Raw genomic sequence first — 19,634 nt, 5'->3', positions numbered from 1 at the left:
CCTGGTGACGGATGGTTGGTTAAATATCACAACACAAATGTCCATTATAAAATTAACGGTAAACTGTGGTTATCTGCCTTGTTCTCCTGTGGGCCTCCAGCATGTTCTAGTGGGTCCATGCAGGGCTCTCTGCCCTCTAGTGTTCACCCCCTGGTAGCCTACTCAGCTCCAGCCAGCTCACAGCAGGGTTTGTGAGTGTGTCTGACAGGCTGGCTAGTTCGCGACCCCCGCAGACACTAGCCTGTTTTGGGGCTTCTCTCTGCTGCTTTGGTGCGGGAGAGACTATCATGACTCGCTGTCAAAACACCCCACCAGACAACAAGGCAGATAACCACAGTTCCCGTTAATTTTATAATGGATGTTTGCCTCTTGTTTACGAGCTGCTCTCCTCCTAGGCCTGTCTATTTTGTTGCACCGGATTCGTCATCATAGCAGACGCCTGGAACGGTATATTTACTTTCCCTTCCAGGTCACGTGTCTTGCTTTTCTTAATGTATTTCTTCAAAACAGAAAAATTAAAAAAGGAATTTTGGACCGTTATTTGAATTTCGTTTTTCATTCAGACAACAAAAACGGAAAATGGCTGGTATTTCCATTTCTTCATTTTTTGGTTCAAACAAAAACTAAACGTACATGGACCACAGACCCTGGGGCATGTGGTAATTTCATTTCAGCTTCTGCTATTTTCAGTGAACTTGGCATTTGCCCCCTTCTTAAGCAACATAATTGGGCTAAGTTACAAGCGTTCCGTTTAACTACATCCATTTTAGTTCGGTTAAACGTCTACACCGTTGTCTCGTCTCATGTTCCAAAACAAATCCAAAAGCAAATTGTTTAATTACGTTGTGATTATGACAGTATTAGCCTTGCTAATATTATCTTAGCATAAAGAAAATGGAACCATCAAGGGCTAACGTTAACGTTAAGTTGGCACTTTGGCTGAGGAACTCAACTTATATTGTAATCGTCGGCAAAATGGTAACGTTAGTAGTAGTCCCAGAGCTCTAACACCAGTAACGTTATACTAGTGGAATTTGGAATAACAAGTAGCCTACACTTGCTAGCGTTACACTCCATGGAAGTAATATTAACATTTAACGTTATATCCAAATTGTGATGGCTAGCGCTAAATCAAAACAACTCAACCTTTTCAGGTTAATTAACAGTCCCATGCTTGGCATATCATCATATAAACCAATTAAAGTTATCATAACACTACTCTAAGATATTCTTAAGGCATGCAGGCAGTCAAAGACTGACTTCCCAGAGATGGCCCTCTTTAGTCTTCACTATTTGTTTTTTTTGATAACTCAGAAGCCCCCCTCCAAATTCATCAGATCAACACGAATCACAAATGACCTTTTTTGGATTCAAAACAGCGATTTTCGCACAAAGGTGACAAGTTTGCATCCTTGGTATATAGCCTACAGTTGAGTACAATTTTGAGGTGACATTTTGTGTATTTGTATCGAGTGCAGCTCTCTCATATACACTTGTATCCCTCCTGCCTGTATACTGACATCTCCTTTGTTTCAAACCTGCAGGTCCTCTCTTGTCCACCAGTGGACCCACTCCTCAGCATGTTCCTGCCTCCACCTGCCTGCATACCTAAATGTCATTACCTCATCAGTCATCGTGTCCACTTGCTAGCAGCTACAGTGCTCTGCCAGATTGTCTGTGTGCATCATATCATTAGAGCTCAGCCTTTGTTCTCAGCTTATAAATTGTGATGCATTGTCATGGAGTAAACTAACCAACAGAAGAATATAAATTATATAAAGTACAGTAGTTATATATATATATATATATATATATATATATATATATATATATATATATATATATATATATATATATATATATATATATAGTTAAATTTGTTGCACTTTGACAAGTTGCAACATTGAAATGTTGCTACATACAAGGACAATGATTTTTAAGATGATGGTCTGTACATACTGTACTGGGCATAAAGTAACACACTACTAGAAAATGGAGTTCATCAATCCATCACTGTTGGTTATAACATTATACCAGTGACTTCAGTATTTCATGCCAAATGATTTTTTAACTTGTTTACACCAAAATGTAGAGTTTTAGTTTATAGTTTGGGTTAACTGCTGATTATGGTCTACTACTGGTTAAAAAGGTCAACCAATATGTAAAAAAGATAAAATACACTACATTAGTAAACAGATATAATAATGAATGTAGAAGAAATGACACAACACTGACACTGCCCGATCTTTTGCTGATCTTTTTATTTCATGATTAATATTCACATCACTGGTTAACAATTAATCACAATGAACATCTCTTTCATACCAAATATTCAGATTTGAAGGGGGAGATGAGCTCTATCTAATAGGACAGATGCGCTAACAACCAGCAGTTTGTTGTTTTCTGCATGCTCTTGCTATGGTGTTGTGCCCTACAGAATAATACAGCACACACTACAGTGGACCCACTCCACGGTACTGAAAAGTAGATTATTTTGCCTGTTTCCTCTAAATTTGTAGTGACAGATTTGGACATGTAGTTTGAACCCTATAAACAAAGCCTGTCTGATAAATAAAAACAATACAATATGCTTTGCGTACAAAACAGTACAGAGTTCTAATTTTGTGCTCTCCTTGATAAACAAACAGTTTGAATATTGGTTTTACTGGATTACCATGCTGCTGTATATGTGGTAAAGGACACAAGTAGAGAAAGCTACTTTTCAGTGCTGTGATGCTGACAAGCCTCTGTAGGTGGGAGACACAGTTAGGAGCTCCAGGTGCATATCTACCAACACCCTTTTATTCTGGATTTAACCTTTTTCCCAGTTACATTTCATACAATTAGCCAACTCTTTTAGGACAGGTCAAGTTCAAACTTACTGTAATTTTGAGCTCAGAATTCAGTGATTTATCCTATGCTTTTTAATAGTGCAAATTGGTCAAAAATATTCCATTATTTTCAGCCTTTGTTACTGACACTGAGAAGACACTTTGGTCCAAGACTTCTTTTAATTCAGTCTTGTGCTGGTAGGTATGTCAAGGTGTCTATATAGGAGGTGTCTAATACAGAACATTACTTTCTACCACATGCCAAAAGACTAAGCCTGGTTAGTCTAACGAGGGTGGTGGCAGGTGGGGGAAAGGGCTGACCAGTGTGTGTCACATGTAGAGTAGAGCATTTCAAACCTAAGTGGAAACCAATCAGATTGTTTCTTTCTGTTTTAATGAACTAAAGTTTGCCAACCAATTCTGAAGTGTGTTATTTTGTTTTCTGAGATTCCAGGTTTTCTTTCTGTAATGCTTCTGTTAAGACATATATCAGACCACACCAAGCACGACACACACTGCCTCCCTTCCTGCCCGTCAATTTGAATCCTGTTAATAGTGTTTCCATATGTGATCTATCTTCCAAAACAGAACAGAGACAAACCTCATACACATATTCATAATCTTGCATCTTTAATACATTTTAAAAACATTCTTGAGAATTGAGCAGCCATTTTCTTGAAAAAAGAAAAGTACACTTTTTTTCCTTTCTTATGCTTTCATTCTTATAATAATACCGTTATTAACCTTAACGGTAGGGTACCAGGTCTATGAAGGTGAAAGCTCATCTGTCAACATCCTTAACACCTTGTTAAGAAGTAAGATTTTTTTTCTTTTTTGTTTGATTTATTTGAGTTACTTCTGGATAAAAACATGATGGAAGTTATGTAGAAGGGACAGTGTAAGATACTAGTGGAAGGGTGGTATTCAAGCGCTATAACTGGGGAATCAAACAGTTGTGAAAGGATATCAGTGTGAATCTGGTTATTACCTTTTGTCTAAGCTGCAAAGTTAACTTTATTCCACAAATAACCATACTGGTTACTACTGAGTACTAAAAGCATGAATCTGTATGAAACCCTCACTGTCATCTTGCGACGCCCTGGTGGCCTAGCGGTTTACGATGCTGACTATGTCCAGGGACCTTTGTGAGATGTCATCACCCATCTCATTTTAATAATAAAATTAATAATAAAATTCCCAAATTCTGGGGAATTTATAGGTGTATATGAAAAATTCTGTAATGTAAATTGAAATTGTTTTCAATTTAATTTCACTTTGATTTCACTTAAATCACACATAATTAGTTATACAAAATATGACCCTTAACTGGAATTTGTTTTTACTTTATGGCCTGTAGATTCATAAATTGTAAAATAGAATCACGATCTTTATCATTAGAATAAAGTAGGAACTATTGGTAGAAAAAAAATAGTTCCTACATGAAACTGCTCACAACAAATGTGTGGATTATCTTGAGTAACGGGGTCATAATTTCTGGACATTGCTGTCGAGTTTTTCAAATGTATTTTTTGGCCATATATTCCCATTATAATCAAAAAATGCAGACATCTCCATGGCCATCTCCATGGTCTCCAAAACTTGGCAACTCACACCAAAACAATCTAGATGGATAAATAGCACTACAGGTAAGAGGAAAAATATGTATTTTTGATCTAGGGGTGAACTTTCCCTTTAACATACTGAATGCATTGGAGTGAAATTCATTCATGACAAAATATTCTACCAGAGGTAGTTTTGATACTAGTCCTCTCAAAACATATCAAATAAGTTCAGTATGGTCCTTTAACTGACCATAAACAGGAACTTTCCCAATTGGGAAATGTGACTTTTTAGCTTGGTCAGAAAGTAATAACCAGTGAATGTTGACAGGAACAACATGAGGGCAGATTGGAAAGTGTTAAACCATCATAGCCAATAATACAACGCCGATGACCAAAATTCCACTAAAATTCTCTAAGCTGACCAAGATAAAGGGGTACTGGTGTGTCGTCCAAAATACACAACATCGTATCGTAACATACTCTTACACTGAGCTTCCAACACACATAAAGACTACAACTTGTTCCTATTTTATATACACAAACCACTGTCTACACCTATCAAAGTGCTTTCATCCCTTTGCTCTTCTATTCCCAAAGAAAGATTCACATTATCATTTTCCCAAATGATCCAAACATGTCATGTATCATGTTTTACTTTTAAGCAACTCATGGGAATGATTTGGAGGGAACAGTAGAATATTAAGTATGCTTATATGGTGCATATAGTTGTCTAGTCTTTATTGTTGACTATTTGATCACTTGCTCTTTGATTATCATAACTTTTTCTAACTACCAAGACTGTTTTGCTCCCAAAAGCACATGTACAGTACACAGTTGACAATGTCTTACCAATATACAGAAAAGTAACTTTTATATCACTTCAGTGCATCAAGAAATGAACAATGCTGTGTTCAAAGAGCACAAGACTTTTGAGGGGAACTGTACATAATTAATATTTAGTATATTTTTAGTATTCCAGACACAATAATATAGCATGGCCATCAAAGCTAGTTTAAATGACAGTAGTATGTAACTCTACAGAAGCTTCTCTAAAGATTAAGGTTTCTCAGTCAGCCTTTGTTGAGTCTCAGAGCCAGACTATCAGTGTTCCAGAGGCTAAGCAGCGCTCTCTATAGGATGGATGCAGTAGTAACACTTCACACATCTGACAACTACAGCAACACCCCACAATCACATCACTAATCCTTCATAGTTTCAGCATCGACCATCCCAGCTTTTAATGCACAATGCATAGACTGTGAGTAGATTGGGCCTTCTCCATTATGATGGCTGCTTCTACTCATTTTACTGCTGTGACACATAATAATGCTTTTGGTCTGTAAATCAAAGTCACATCAGTGTTGTTTTAATACAATCTAAAATGCCAAAACTGAATTTAGGTGATTTCGTAAAATAATACAAAACAGGCAAAAAAAAAAGTGTTACCTCTTTTCTCCACACTAGATCACTTAAGACATTTAACAATTGTGGAAACAATCTACTAAACAGTCTCTAGTCTCAGTAAATCACTAAAATGTTGCAAAGAAAATGCCAACTTCAGACTTGCCATGAATGTAACACTATTCCCTTTAATGGACAGTTCTTCCTGCAAGGGAACTCGCTCTTCTCTTAACTACCTGTTAACTTGTGTGGTTTTTCTCTGTCTCTGTCCATCTCTCTGTATGTACGTCATGTGTATGTGTGGGTAACAGGAGGTGTTCCCTACTATCACTGTATTGCTGTTGGAGTGAAACACAGGAAGAGGACATAGATGAGAAGCAGGCAGGATGAGCTGAGCCTATGATGAAAATGTCCGACAATGACTATGATAGGAACAACACACCGACACTGCTCATCATTGTTTTAACAATATCAGCATAGACCACCAAAACACAATAAAGAATTGGTTTCATTCTAGCACAGAGAAATGCTTCTATGACAGCATACCGTTTTTATTTTAGGGTGCTGATTTGTATTTGTGTGTATTATACTGTAGGTGTGTATATGTGCTGATTTCTGTTTGTGTGTGTGTATGTGTGCACGCACACCAATAAGCATGTGTGTGCTTTCCTGTATATATCTGTGCTTATGTGTAAGTGTGTTTGTGTGTGAAAAAAGTTAGCAGGTCTCATAGAGAGGCTTCTAAGATGCACTGGCTAAAGGGAGGACTTAAAAGAGGGTGTGGCTGTGTAGCCCCATTTAAGACATTTAACAATTGTGGAAACTTAAAAGATAATGTTCCCTACAACTTTAAGCTTACTTCTCATCAAACACTGATTTAGATTTTCTTTAAAACTAAGTGTACTACAACCACTTTAATGTTTTTATCACTTAAAATGTGGATCTCTATTTTACAAGTAGAGATTTGTTCACTAGAAAGACAACTTCAACCAACACTGGATGGTCCCAACTACAGTATTTGCAGGCTGTTCTCTGCAAATACAAAGTAGACAGTGCGGGAACCATATGGTGCAGGAGAACAGGGTTGCATTTGCTGTGGCAGACATAGTCTTATTAAGACTAAAGGGTTTAATGCCCCCAAACCTTGTGCCATACAAAGGGTCAGACATATCAGTATGTGAGCTTATTTAGAGATAAAGGTCTAAGTCTTCCACTGAAATAAGTCTGTTTCTTAAGGTGCTTTTTTTTGGGTCATTTTTATCCATCCACAGTAGTTTGTGGACTCAAGATAATCCACACATTTGTTGTGAGCAGTTCTGTGGATTATCTTGTGTAACCGGGTCATGATTTCTGGAAAGAGACATTGCTGTTGAGTTTTTAATTTTTTTTTGGTACTTTGAGCACCACAAGCTGAGTGCCATATAGTCTCATTATATTCCAAAAAATGCAGACATCTCTACAGCCAATATATGTATTTTTGATTTTGGGGTGAACTGTCCCTTTAACAAATATTCCGGACATTGTGTTGCAGGAAGATTAGCTACCACTTCATGGAAGCTAATGCGGATCCAAATAAAGAATTAAGAAGGCCCGGGCAAACCAGAAAGTAGTATGGTGAAATTCATCCGCGCTTCTTCCCAAAATACTATGTGGTTCTAGCAGCTTGGTGACGTAGGGACTAATTGCAGGGCTAGTTGGTAAACTACTGTAGCTGGTGAGCTAACGGCTAAGACCCTAGCAAGAAGAGAACATGCTAGCACTAGTCAGTACCAAGAGACATTTTGTTCTTAGGACTGTACATCATTTAATTCACTTACTAAAGAGGCGAAAAACCTCACCAAGCTAGCAAGCCTGCTAATTAAGCAAGCTTGTTAGCACAGTTGCTAATAGGAAAGTATGTTCACACAATTTATTCAAAAGACATATTTGTACCATGACATTTGTACCCACCTCTGTTAACTGCTCCACAAAAGAGGAATAGTTCCTCTTTTGTGGAGCAGTTAACAGAGGTGGGTAACTAAAAGTGGATGGTGTAACACAGCTAATAAGCTACGATAGCTTCCTACATTTTGGACTGTCCAGCTCACCGATCCCTCAAAGGACAGCACAGTTAAGATGGCTTGCTATTGGTCAATGGTGGAAATTAGCATGTCAAAATTCACTAACTTGAACTTGATGCAAAAGATTTTAATGGTGTTACTTTGCCAGCGTGAGCAAAACCACTGATTATGGCAATTCTATTGCAATAAATTGATTTTGTCATAAAAATCTATTTTAAGTGCTTGCGTGACCAGGTCTTTACACAGCAGCCTGTGACATGGTGGTTGACACTGTCCGCAATAAGAAAATTGCTACATACAGTATACTGTGCATTAATGCTTTCATGTTGCTTGACTTAAAGGTGCAGCAGCAAGCAGTTTAACTCCAAGGTTTAACAGTTATCAGAAAGGGTTAATTACTCCTGTTCACTCCTTCAGCTTGACTTTGCATTCACTCCTTCAAGGTCAAATACTGTAATCTTAGCTTCAAGATACCTGTGTTCAGTGCAGAATCCTTTTTGAGCCAAGGCTACCCAGAGAAGCAACAGAGCTCCCCCTTCACTTATGCCTACCTTTCTTGATGATTATCATGCACTAATCACATCATTAAATTATGAATGCATTTTTTCTTGAAACATAACACAGAAATTGACTGACATCCTAATAGCTTCTGCACTGACTTTCTGCACTGATTTTGAACTATAGCTTTAGATCTATTTCCAAACTTCTCCAGCTGTATCCCCTCTACTCCACATAAGCCCTTGTCCTCTGCACCGATCACTGCTAATTATGAGCATCATGATATTAATAGTCCAGAAATAAACAAGCAGTATTGTAATACATTTGGTAGAGACAAACTGGTGCAATGATACCAAGAGATGTAATGGGAAATAATGTTTGATGAGTGAGCTGTAGAATTACCTATAATTAGACAATGTGCAGTGCTGTAGATACTGTAGATTTGAAAATAACTGCTGGCTGGCTGGGAGGCTGAAATGTGTTGATTTGAAGCAGACTTGAAGCAGTATGTGCCCTGCTGCTGGCCAGTAGCAGGCCCTCAGCTGGTTAGTGTGGTCTGGAGCTAAATGGACATGGACAGGAAATGGAGGCAGGGCAAACAGTAGTGTTAGCATAGGTCTGCAATCAAGGTTGGAAGATCAAACTATTTTTGAATTGTGAATGCCTGTAAGAGGAACCATAGATTAGCCTTAGAAACTGAGTTCTGAGGCAGGGTGTTTGTGCTATAAGGACACATGTTAAAACAGTAATTAGACTCATAAGTGGAAATATCCTATGAAAAAACTGACTATGCTCAGTATACTTCCATACAGCATTGACTACGATAGTGGGTTTATTGCGTTGAGGTTGTTAAATTTGAGGTTGAAGTCCTCTAAATCAGTGATTAAAAGGGAATTTTGTCAGTGGAGAAGCTGGTGGAACCCCACACAGAGAAACACAGACAAACAGCAAGTGCTCTTCTCTGTGGTGGGCAGGGCCAAAGGTCAACCCAAGGGCGACAAGAGGTCAAAGGTCAGGGTTGGTAGCAGGAAGCTGGCAGGCGGACCCCAGAGAAACACGGAGAGGCGATTGGTCAGTTCAGTACTGCAGTGGGCGAGATGAAGGGCGGGGCCAGAGGGAAGTGACTGCGCTGTGGTAGGTTGGTTAGTTGGTTGATTGGCAGGTTGGCAAGCGCCATGCATGTCCAAAATCACAGGTCACTGGGACACTCAGTCTGTGGAGAGAAAAGGTGAGTAAAGGAGAGAAAAGTGATGCTGAGACAGGGGTGGAAATTTCCAGAGTTTAAATTTTACCAGCCAGATGGTCTCTAGCTAATAGGCTGTTACTGTGTGGGGCGGGTTCATATGAATTGTTGGCAAAATTATAAAACATTCCTGTTTTTTTTATTGTATTACCACTACAGCCATCCATCAATAAGGCCGAGTTTGGCAACTGCATCGGGTGGCAGAAGTCTGTTGTCCCTGTGAAGTCAGGGAGTCTGGAGGCCTTCTGAAGTACCAGAGATGAATTTATCCACTAAGACTGGCTAATCTTTACTTTATAGGTCTCATAATTTCATTTAGCACCAAAGTGTCTGCTATTTTTACCACCCCACTCCGTCAGACACATAGCAGAGAGCAGGTATACACACAAATGCATGCATGTACACACAATATCTATTTATTGTCAGTTGTCTCTGTAATTGACAGATCGCTAAACCCCTGAACAGCGACTGTTCAGTCATAGCTCCACAACCATAACTAGGTATGTCAGGCCTGTCAAGCTTCAGATTTCTACATGTTTACATGGGACCGTAGCAAGAGCAATATTCGGTATCTGAAGATTTTGGAGGGTAGTGTCTTTTTTCTCACCTTTACAAAACCAAAAACTCAGAGCAAAAGAGTAAGGAATGGATTATACAGTGTGTTTAACTGCTCTCGCATAAGCTGCAAACGTTACCATGCCCAGCTAACTAGCTTACTGCTTACAGTAGTAACCTAGCGTTATTTATGAAATTAGCTAAATATATTATTATATGGGGTTACAGGTTACAGTAGAAATATCTGTACAGGACTGGAACATCCACTACCATGTTTCTAGTACTAGTGCAGTGCTCGTTTGGGGCGAGGCCGTTTGGGGCGAGGCCGTTCGGAACGGGCCGATTACTTGTCTCCCAGTAATGCTGCTTGCAGCGTTGTCAGGGGGCGTGGCCATTCGGAATGTGTGCCTGTTTGGAGTGGCCTGATTGCTTGCTGCCCAGATTGCTGCTTGTCGAGAACCGTGGTATGGCTGCTTGCAGCGTTCTTGAGAACCGCTTCAGACTCAACACTGCACTCGCTTGGGTCCTCAGCATTATAACCGCCAAGTGTGAAGTTGCTCGGATGAACGGTTCTCGAGATACTTATTTAAATTTTATTAATATTAAATGTTCAAATTGGACCAAATTCTACACTGCATTCCCTCGGGTCCTCAGCAATACACGGCAAGTGTGTGTGTCGATCGGATGGTGGTTGTCGAGAAATGCAAAGGACAGACATACATACAGAGATTCCTTCCTTTATAATTAGATATCAGAGTTTAGACAAACATAGCGGCTCTGTCCTGCTCTTCTGTTTGGGGAAGTTTACACTCCAGCAACTCCAGCCAAGCTAGCATTAAATAGCATTGCATTTAATTGCCAAACTCAAAGTTTTTTCTTTTTCTCACCCTTCAATCCCTTTCTCTTGTAAAAGTGAAGCACACTGTTAGATGTATGCATTATTGCTTGTATTTTCAAACCTCTGTGTTACGTGTCCAAGTATGTTTTTCGATAGTAAGCTTTCAAATCATCCAATGGTTATGTTAAAACAAATAACATTTCAATGACATATTTATTCATAATAATGTACTATAATACTTGGGCAAACGACCTCTACCATACAATACAAGAACAATGCAGTTCTTTTTATTACCATGTCTTCTAAATGGATTAGCCGGATGCTGAATTTTTGCCTAGGACATGTAGCTTTAACCTCAGTGTTTTAGCATGATATCATGTATGTAGCCATTATGTGCAAGAACCCATTGTTTCAAAAATTACTAAGAATTTTGAGTGGTAAATCTGCCACCGTTAACATTCTAAACTGCATATGCAAGAATGGAAGGCTTGACAAGCGCAGCAACAGTAAGTAAGGAGGACGGGGCTTAGCGAATGGTCAGTTGGTTACAATCACAGATGAGCACTTCAGTGCTTTTAAAACTGATTATGTGTGTTTGTGTTTATACCCACTTGTCTCAGTGATGCGTTTGTCTATGCTAAGGGGCTCCCTCAGTCCGTCTCCCCCAAAAGGAGTAGGTGTGGGCTCCTTCACCCCATTCTTCTTAGCAACACCTCCTGGTGCTGTTGCCATAGCAACACCTGCTGGTCCTGTTGTCAGAGCACCACTGGGTGGTGAAGATGTCTTCTCCTCTGTTTTCTCCTCCTGTAGCCAAATATAGACACACACATACATGCACACACGCACGCACACACACACACAGACACACACAAAGATCACTATGATACTATCTCATGCTACGACACCATCTAGTGGTGTCGGTCAGTAAAAGCACAATGAGTCAGCAGAACCAGAAAAGTTAACTGTCTATTAACTGATAATATTAAAGACTGTGTTACAGTTTGACCTTGTGTCCATTGGTCTGTCCATTGCCTGGCCCCACATTATCCAGGGATCCAATCTTAGACTTAGCTTTAATGTTTAGTTTATGGGACTCAATCTTCACATCACCTCCACCTGAGGTAAAAAGAAGATTAGTATGAGATCAGCATAGATTTAAGTAGAGTTTGAAGGGAGGAAAATAGAGGAGAATTGAAGTTTTAAGACCGACCTGGCTTATGTTTGATGTTGTCCTTGGAGCCACATTTGGACGTCACCTTGCTCAAATCAACCTTCTTATTCAGGATCTGCACCTGGGAAAGAGGAGAGTTTATATGTAGCCTCTTTATCCTCTTTAGATTAACTAATAAAGACGCCACATCCAGTACAATGCATTTATACTTCAGCGTCCATTTTATCCACTTTAGAAAATCACTGTCATCCATTATCATGCACCTGGTGCATTTATAGAGAGGATACAAAACAATAGAGTATGTTGGAAAAGGGATACAACACAGCAAACGCTGGACTACCAATGCTTCATTCCCTACCTTGACCTGGTTTACTGTTACTGAAGGTGCCTTTTTGTTTTGTTAGGCTGGTAAATGATGCTCCATTTACGCAGATAAATTGGGACAGGCTATAATTGGAGGATGGGAGAAGGCAGTTATTAGACTGTCGTTACATCATGAGAGTGTGTGTTCAGGATCACGAGGAATAATCCTTATTAGTCTGACAGCAGCTGACACTGACAGTGTGTGATAAAATCAGTCATATTTACATATTTGATGACAGTCAGTCGACTGTGACCCTTGGTGTTGTTAAAATTTTATTCAAAAAGAAACCAAGATTAGTTCTGATTGCCGGATTGACATTAGAGCTCTCCCTCATTAGAGAACTGATTTTATAATATAAAACAAATATTTGAATTTAATTTATTCATTATGTAATTTTAGATTGAAGAAACACAACAGTGACTTCAGTAAATACAGAAAATTTAAACATCGGTGCAACTTTACAGTGTGTTAATCTTACTACACTACATTCCAATAAATGTAGGTGCATAGTATAACCCCCAAATCCGCAAATTAAAGCAAGATAGTCTTAAAACATACAGGAAGGCCCTCCGTAATGCTAGAGCAGCTTACTACTCATCATTTATAGAGGAAAATAAAAACAACCCCAGGTTTCTTTTCAGCACTGTAGCCAGGCTGACAAAGAGTCATAGCTCTATTGAACCATGTATTCCTATAGCCCTCAGTAGTAACGACTTCATGAGTTTCTTTAATAATAAAATTTTAACTATTAGAGAAAACATTCATCACATTCTGCCCTCAACCTGTACCGATTTCTCTTCAAACACAGGAACCTTAGAAACAAGTGTAAAACCTGATATATATTTTGACTGCTTTACTCCTATCGACCTTTTTCAACTAACTTCGACGATTAATTCATCTAAGCCATCAACCTGTCTCTTAGACCCCATTCCAACTACGCTGCTTAAAAACGTTTTACCCTTAATTAGCACTTCGTTACTGGATATGATCAATCTGTCTTTATTAACAGGCTATGTACCACAATCCTTTAAAGTAGCTGTAATTAAACCGCTTCTTAAAAAGCCCACTCTTGATCCAGGGGTTTTAGACAACTATAGACCTATATCTAACCTTCCATTTCTCTCTAAGATCCTTGAGAAAGCAGTCGCCAATCAGTTGTGTGACTTGCTAAATAACAATAGTTTATTTGAGGATTTTCAGTCAGCATTTAGAGTGCATCATAGCACAGAGACAGCACTGGTGAAAATTACAAATGACCTTTTAATTGCACCAACAATGGACTTGTCTCTGTACTTGTCTTGTTAGATCTTAGTGCTGCGTTCGACACCATTGACCATCACATCCTATTACAGAGACTGGAACATATAATTGGCATTACAGGAACCAGACTAAGCTGGTTTAAATCCTATCTATCATATTGATCTCAGTTTCTACATGTTAACGGTGAGTCCTCCGTGCACGCCAAAGTTAGTCACGAGTTCCACAAGGTTCTGTGCTTGGACCGATTCTATTCACCAATTCACAACTTTCTGATGTTAAACTCAGACAAAACTGAAGTTATTGTACTTGGCCCCAAACACTTCCGAGACACATTATCTAAAGATATAGTTGCTCTAGATAGCACTGCCTTGGCCTCCAGCACCACCATAAGAAACATCAGTTATCTTTGATCAGGATTTATCCTAACTCGCACATGAAACGAACTTCAAGGACTGCCTTCTTTCACCTACAAAAATCAAAAATCAAAAATTGCAAAAATCAGGCACATCCTGTCTCAAAATGATGCCGAAAAACTAGTCCATGCATTTGTTGCTTCTATGTTGGACTATTGCAATTCCATTTTATCAGACTGCCAGTTGATCCAGAATGCGGCGGCACATGTACTGACAAGAACTAGGAAAAGAGATCATATTTCTCCAATATTAGCTTCTCTGCACTGGCTCCCCATAAAATCCAGAATAGAATTTAAAATCCGTCTCCTCACCAACAAAGCTCTTAATGGTCAGGCACCATCATATCTTAAAGATCTCATAATGCCTTATTACCCCACTAAAACACTGCGCTCCCAGAATGCAGGGTTACTTGTGGTTCCTAGAGTCTCAAAAAGTAGAATGGGAGAGCCTTCAGTTATCATGGTCCTCTCCTGTGGAATCACATCCCAATTTGGGTTCAGGAGGCAGACACCATCTCCACATTTAAGAGTAGCCTTAAGACTTTCCTCTTTGATAAAGCTTATAGTTAGGGCTGGCTCAGGTGAGTCCTGAACTATCCCTTAGTTATGCTGCTAGAGGCCTAGACTGCCGGGAGACTTCCCATGATGCACCTCTTTCCTCTATCCTTCTCTCCCTCTCCATCTGTATGCATTTTTATCCCATTACTGCATGTTACTAACTCGACATCTTCTCTCTCCCGTAGACCTGTGCTTTCTCGTCTCTCTCCTCTCCCCTTCTGTCGTCTTCAGCAGGTATTTCTGCCTCCGGAGCTGCAGAGTCTGGATCTGTGGTTGTGGGCCACCTGCTGTCCCCGTGTTCCTGCTCGACAACTGCTACTACAGTTGTTGTTATTGGCTCTGTTACTAATACTGTCATTATTATTCCTATATCTGTCATTCCTATTATTATTATTTTTTTAATATCACCAATAGAATTACATTACTACTATTTTAAAAATTCTGGGTGGTATTTGCATTGTGCCTCCCTCTCCCCCACCCCCACCCCCAAAACCTCTCTCTCTCTTCTCTATCTCTAAACCTCTTCCTCTCCCTCTCTCTCTCTAAATCTCTGTCTCTCTCTCTCTCTAAATCTCTCTCTCTCTTTCTCTCTCAAAACCTAACATGGCAGCGGCAGATGGCCGCCCACCATTGAGTCTGGTTCTGTCCAAGGTTTCTACCTCTTAAAGAAAGTTTTTTTCTTGCCACTGTCGCCAAATGCTTGCTCATGGTGGTATTTGTTGGGTCTCTGTAAATAATATTATAAAAAGTATGGTCTAGACCTGCTCTATAGGAAAAATGCAATGCGATAACTTCTGTTATGAATTAGCGCTATATAAATAAAATTGAACTGAATTCAATTCAATGAGATTCGTAGCGTACCCTATACCTTATAGGATTGTATTGGTTTGTATTTGCTCACTTTATGTGGAACATGCTTTGGAACATAACAACATGTGTTGTTTTACATAATGTATTATTGTTTTTCATTCGCATGTAAAATAACAGTACATAAAAAAGCACCTAATGTAATCAAGACAGCCAAAACACAGACAAAACAAAGTAAAGATTAAAGTAAACATCAGGATAACAATAATAGTACAACAGTTGAGAGGTATTGCTGGGACCAATCATGGGCAATGTGACTTTTTATATTGTAGCATGACGAAACATAAAAAACATAAATACATGATACAATTTAGAGAGGAATGTCTTTCATAAGATAATGCTGTACCAATATGTATTTTTTCAGTGAAATTATTGATTTCTGCAATCTACATTCCAACTGTCTGATTTTCATAATAGTGTTACATATTTTTTGGCAATAATTAAAATTTCTGTAGCTTAACAGTGTTGTCATGACTACGGTTTAAATTGGTGAAGTGAACCAGAAGGCATTTTTCAGGGTCCACAAGGAAATGAATCCCATTGATTTGTTATTTGAGATTAGAGGTTTTTTCCAACTTTTAACTTTACTTTTTCTTCCAAACTTGAGTAACTTGTGTGTAAGTGTAATTTAAACTACGCTCTTTACGAAAATGAGGGTAGAAAGTGTTTTGGTACTTTTTTTCGCCGTGGAATTTCTTCTTCTGCTACTCGGTCGGGGCACCGCTGCAGATCAGCTGTTTGGCCGCATTGTTTACACCAGGGAACAGCTGATCGCGCTGAAGCTGAGCAGCATGGCACCCAGGACTACCGACCCACTGAGATCTGGAGGAGGACACACCGAGGATGCAGACGTGGAACGAAGCGGCGAGGGAAGAGAGAGGGGTGCAGACAAAAGAGACTTAAGAATAAGAGATTTAAGCCGTGTCTGCCTTCTCTCGTTATGGGCAACGTGAGATCGCTGGCGAATAAAATGGACGAGCTAACGGCGTTAGCCCGGAGTCAGACAGAGTCTCCAACCAGGAGTTGTAAGCGGAAAGGCTTGCTGTTCTGGTTACCAACAGATGGTGTAACCCTGGTCACGTTACCATCAAGCAGAGTATCTGTAGCCCGGACATTGAACTGTTAGCTGTGGGACTCCAGCCATATTATCTGCCACGTGAATTTTCACATGCCATTGTTGTGGCTGTTTACATCCCCCCCTCTGCTAACCCGGCATTGGCATGCAACGCCATTCATACCGCCATAGCACAACTACAGACTCAACACTCAAGTGCACTCATATTAATCTCGGGTGACTTCAACCATGTCAGTGTTTCAACAGCACTGACTAATTTCACCCAATATGACTTATCGTGTGCTACTGGAGCTGCGAGATGGCTGCATGGTACACAAAGGGTTCACCATTGAGAAGACGCTGGCATACCTGGGACATACCTCCCTTTAAAACCACAGCACTGTTCAGCAAAGAAGATGTTCTGAAAACACAAGCCATAGCTCGGCTTCAAATTCTTGTTGAAAAAGCAATCAGAAGAGTGAAAGAGTATCATATCAGGGACTCTTCCTCTAACTTTGTCCGGGACAGTCAACCAACGTTCAGGGACCACTTGATTTGAATGCCACATACATGTTGCACAGAGTATGAATGTGTTATTGTTAAATGTTGTAGCCACTAATGAATGATCCTTTAGACAGTGGTGAAATGTAATTATTTACTCAGTACAATTTTGATATACTTGTACTTTACTTGAGTATTTCCATTTAATGCTACTTTATACTTTTAACCTACTACATTTCAGAGGCAAATATTGTACTTTATATTGTAGTTTAATATTATTTATATTCTACTAAATATATTTGACACATAGTTACTTTTCTCATTTAAAAAAACATATGCTGATATGATATGATGCAGTACTGTGCTACTAATCTACACCGTGGTATACAAAGTCTAAAATTGGCTCCACATTGATGAACTACATTAAAAATGTAACTACAGTAAGCTTAATGCTCATTAGGCCAAGAGCATTTAACCCATTTGTTTACAACTGTATTTTATGTAGTTCTGCAGTAATACAAATACAATACAGTAACTATACAATAGTGTATATACAGAACTTGCCACTCATGTGAACTAAAATAGTTTTAATGTGTTTCTACATTGTTTAACAAGACCAGTTTCAATGTCAATTATCCATTTACTAAAATACGTAAAATCCCAAAACATGTCTCTTGGAATTTATTACATTTATAAATATTGACACATATAGATACAGGTAGGATATCTGACAAGTATAGGAGACAAGAGTTACTGGTGTTACAATTACCATTTAGCTGTCTGGAGATACACATCCATATATGTACCAAAAAAATAAAGGTCCACCTTTTCTTTCATCTGTTATCTTTTCATCATTCCTCCAGACTATTTCAACTGATATGTCCTCCTCTGTGTCAGTAAAGAAATCGCACAAGCTCAATCCAGTTATTGCCAATTGACCTTGAACCTGCCAGTAAAATGTATGATTTCTTTTCAGTTTTGCCTGGCCATTCACACATTTAACATCCCCTGCCTCAGAAATATTAAAGATGTCTGGGCATTAAAATTCTGCAAGCCCAAAACTAGGAGATAAATTAGGGTCATAAACCTTTGCATCTGGGCTGGCACCAAGGTGCATCAGGATGTATGACAAAGGGTGAGACATTTACATTGAAAAGTTTTGAGTATTGTTCAAGCACCTGAGGTTCACAATCATGGCCCCTTTTCATTGCGCTAGTTTGCTGTACTCCCTCGCACATGGTAAACCTCATAGAACCTATTGGCTGTTACTCTGGGCTGGCACATTTCTTTCCATAATGGACACTGAGACTGCACTCGCGTGCCCTCCTCTATAATAGCTGCAATCTCCTGTGTGGCATTTAGGCTCTCCAAATTGAAGAACTTATGGAAGTTTGGGACAAAGTGTACGGCAGTGGAAAATATGGCACCATCAACAAGAAGTTTGGGGAATGCTGGGGCATCTGGGTGTTTGACATGACCAGTGGTGAACTTCGCAGCACAGGTCAAAACCTGGAGTACACCAGTAAAAGCTCAGACAAGCCATGCAGCACAGAGTATATTAGCAGTTGGGGTCTGAGGCTTTTTTCTTCTTCCCCAAGGGATAATACTGATGGGTCAGGAGGGATCCTGAAACAAATTAAGCATAAAAACCTCCATAAATGTTAAAAAGTACAGGCATTAAATTCATCGTCCTTCCGCACTTCTCTTGCAAGTTCAAATTGGTAACATAGAACAATATGATCATGAATACACAGCCAACAGTATGACAGTACATTAATAATGACCATTACCTGTTTATGCTTGATAGAGCGTTGATTTACATACGCTCCTGGCAGATGGCTTTGGTTTCTTCACACCAAGTCCTGAATAGGCTCTGCACAGATCCCCTGAGAAGGATCCAAACAAACAGCCATAATAGTAGTAATGTCTTGCTTTAATATATCAGTTATTGACATAGGGTTTTACACAATGTTGCACAAAGTTACCTGTATCTGTGGCCGATGCCATGTTTGTAGTGCTTGTGCAGGCCATAGTTGGTGGTACCGCCTTCACCTGCATCATGCTGTAATGGGCACTCTGAAACAGCATGGCCGCAAGATGGATGTATAGAACTTTGCCTGCTGCACATGTGCATGATGATCCATTCAATTGAATAGGCTCTGTGCCAGCTTGGAAGACAACTACAGTAAAGACAAAAAACTTGATTTGACTACAAGAAATTTCTTCGATTTTTAAAATTATAATGTGCTTATATTAAGGTGCATAACATTGTAATGTCATCATACAGAGCAAAGCATAAATGTTATTAACAATTGATTCCGGTCATGCACAAACAAATGTACAATACTGCAGGACAATACTGGACAACAAGTAATATTTTATCTCTCACCAGTAACATCAATAATACCGTGTCACTACACATTCCTATACTTATGAAGCCATATTCCCAGAGGTAATTT

The 19,634-nt window shown here is 39.2% G+C and overlaps 1 protein-coding gene across 7 annotated transcripts in view; it reads right to left on the bottom strand.

Moving 5' to 3' along the window:
• Window positions 1–2,244: 2,244 nt before the first annotated feature.
• map4l (microtubule associated protein 4 like) overlaps window positions 2,245–19,634 on the bottom strand; it is a 160,775-nt gene continuing 143,385 nt past the window's right edge. For 6 of the 7 annotated variants that reach the window (XM_044218752.1, XM_044218755.1, XM_044218756.1 and 3 more), the window contains 4 exons: window positions 12,199–12,280; window positions 11,995–12,104; window positions 11,600–11,792; window positions 2,245–9,565 (listed from right to left, as the gene is read on the bottom strand). In XM_044218752.1, the coding sequence (XP_044074687.1) occupies window positions 9,561–9,565; window positions 11,600–11,792; window positions 11,995–12,104; window positions 12,199–12,280 (390 nt within the window). In that variant the 3' untranslated portion in view covers window positions 2,245–9,560. Of the gene's footprint in view, window positions 9,566–11,599; window positions 11,793–11,994; window positions 12,105–12,198; window positions 12,281–17,747; window positions 18,802–18,965; window positions 19,062–19,160; window positions 19,356–19,634 lie in introns of those variants that run through there. The other variant, XR_006380367.1, reaches the window with a different exon arrangement.

Source organism: Siniperca chuatsi, linkage group LG13 (genome assembly GCF_020085105.1).
Source record: "Siniperca chuatsi isolate FFG_IHB_CAS linkage group LG13, ASM2008510v1, whole genome shotgun sequence".
Lineage (NCBI taxonomy): Eukaryota > Metazoa > Chordata > Actinopteri > Centrarchiformes > Sinipercidae > Siniperca > Siniperca chuatsi.
The sequence above is the reverse complement of the archived record's forward strand: the minus strand, read 5'-3'. Positions and strand labels throughout refer to the sequence as shown.